The 2,219-nt window shown below is 39.8% G+C and overlaps 1 protein-coding gene across 1 annotated transcript; it reads left to right on the top strand.

Annotated features, from left to right (window-relative positions):
- The first annotated feature begins 561 nt into the window (after positions 1-561).
- Positions 562-1,813, top strand: LOC137406877 (putative nuclease HARBI1). Its single transcript, XM_068093480.1, has 2 exons — positions 562-691; positions 867-1,813. Exons 1-2 carry the CDS (start codon positions 562-564, stop codon positions 1,811-1,813), a joined length of 1,077 nt encoding a protein of 358 aa, XP_067949581.1.
- Positions 1,814-2,219: the final 406 nt, after the last annotated feature.

The following is a 2,219-nucleotide window of genomic DNA, read 5'->3' as shown; positions in this document are numbered from 1 at the left end:
TTCTTAAAAATGGCCGCTCTCAAAGGACCGTTAAAATTGCTCGTACTACTTCATTTGAGACGAAGAGCAAGAAGAAGACTGCCACCATTGCGGAGTTTTTGGGTTCGAAGCATCTTTAAACGCCGAAAAACCCACGGACAGTTCCATTCTTTGTTTAGAGAACTGACAAGTGGCGACAGAGAGTATTTTTTCAGGTTTGTAGGGCGTAGATGTATTTATATAAATATGTTTGGTCGCTTTGTTATTTGTGAAACTAGCTTTTTGATAGCAATTAATTGTGTATCATTCACCTTTATATGGTCGTTCTTATCATGAAAGCCCCCTGACTATGCGACACTAGATAAATGTTTAGCTTCTTGACTCTGGGCCAGCCAAGAGCCATCTCATTCAACCGAAATGAGTATTTTAACAGTTTAATACTAAAAACAACCAGAGAGATGCGAATATTATAATAAATGCTTGTACAAGTCTGATGGTCTTCGCCTCCACCTACGTGTGTTCTATGGGCTCCATTTTAACTTGAACTGCGCTTATATCTGCCGTACTTGTAAATATATGCGGATGTCACCAGAACGGTTCGAGCATTTGCTCAGTTTGGTGTCACCACATATGAAAGAAAGGCGATGCCGAAGTCGAGAGGTGATCTCGCACAAGGAACGACTTGCACTTACTATCCGGTATCTAGCTACAGGTAGCCATATTTATCATTTTTGTTCAACCAGTTTCTACTAAGGTTTATTTTGTGTATTGCTTTGTTTCTTACATGAACAGATTTTATTACCGAAGCAATCAGCACCATTGATAATATATCATGTTTATCTGTTAGATCGTCAACATAAAACTCACTGCTGCAAATTCTCTTGCAGGCGATTCACAACAGTCGCAGTCATTCAATTTCCGAATTGGACGTAGCACTGTGTGCAAAATTATCAAAGAAGTTTGCCAAGCCATATGGGATGGTCTTTATTCAAAATACCTATGTACACCAAAGAGCAAGGAAGAATGGGCCACCATCGGTGAACAATTCACAGAAAAGTGGCACTTCCCTAATGTGTTAGGGGCGATAGATGGAAAACACATTATGATAGATTGCCCTAAATTTGGTGGATCGTTGTATTACAACTACAAACATTTCCATAGTACTGTTTTGCTAGAAATGTGCGATGCCAATTATCTGTTCACATATGTGAGCATTGGCAGTTTTGGGAGAGACAACGACGCCGCCATTTTTAGCCAGTCATCATTTTTCAACAGCTTCATTGATGCGAAACACGACCTCCCTTCAGCAAAATCGGTGAATGGAACATTGCTACCATACACGCTATTAGGTGACGACATATTTCCACTGAAACCGTGGCTGATGAAGCCATATCCAGGTCGAATCCTCACACAAGACCAGAAGGTTTATAATTACCGTCTGTCAGCGTCAAGGCGCACCATCGAAAACTCTTTTGGCATTATGTCCGCTCGCTGGCGGATTTTCCGCAGGCCAATCAGGGCATCCATAGAAACAGTCGACAAAATTGTGCAGGCTTGCGTTTGCCTGCACAATTACTTAAACTTGACTGACAATGCCACCTACATACCGGCCGGGTTTGTTGACAGTTATGATAGCACTGGCAATGTAGTCCCGGGAGACTGGAGAGAAGTGAAACAGACGGCACTAGTCAACCTAGATCGCATAGCTGGCCCTAATTACACAACCAATGCAAAACTTGTAAGGGAGCAGTTTAAAAATTATTTAAACAGCCCTGAAGGCAGCCTGAGCTGGCAAGTGGAATACGTTAATAGTTGCGGGAAAAGGCTTGACTAAGCAACTTATATAATATTTAGTTACTATATTTAATATGCTGTAAAATATAGTAATGTAATTATTATTTTCCATTTATTATGATAGCAAAATACATAAATAATATATATTGATAAATATTATATATATGTAAATATATATTGTGATAACATAAATACATATTACAAAATTACATATCAAGTGGAGAGGTAAATGATTGCTGTGGCGGTTCATTGTTGTGCGGTTTATGCTGTTCAGCATTTATTTCTGCATTGGCAACAAGTGTTAATATGTCCAGATGACATTTGGATTTGGCTAGCCCTTTTATTTTCCGCAGCTTTGGAACTAGTGCCATGCAGAAGAGCATGTCCTCATCCCTGTCATTCTGTTGTTCTTCTTGTATTGCAGCAAGTATAGCCCGATCAATCTG

The sequence above is a fragment of the Watersipora subatra genome, chromosome 10 (genome assembly GCF_963576615.1).
Source record: "Watersipora subatra chromosome 10, tzWatSuba1.1, whole genome shotgun sequence".
NCBI lineage: Eukaryota > Metazoa > Bryozoa > Gymnolaemata > Cheilostomatida > Watersiporidae > Watersipora > Watersipora subatra.
The sequence above is the reverse complement of the archived record's forward strand: the minus strand, read 5'-3'. Positions and strand labels throughout refer to the sequence as shown.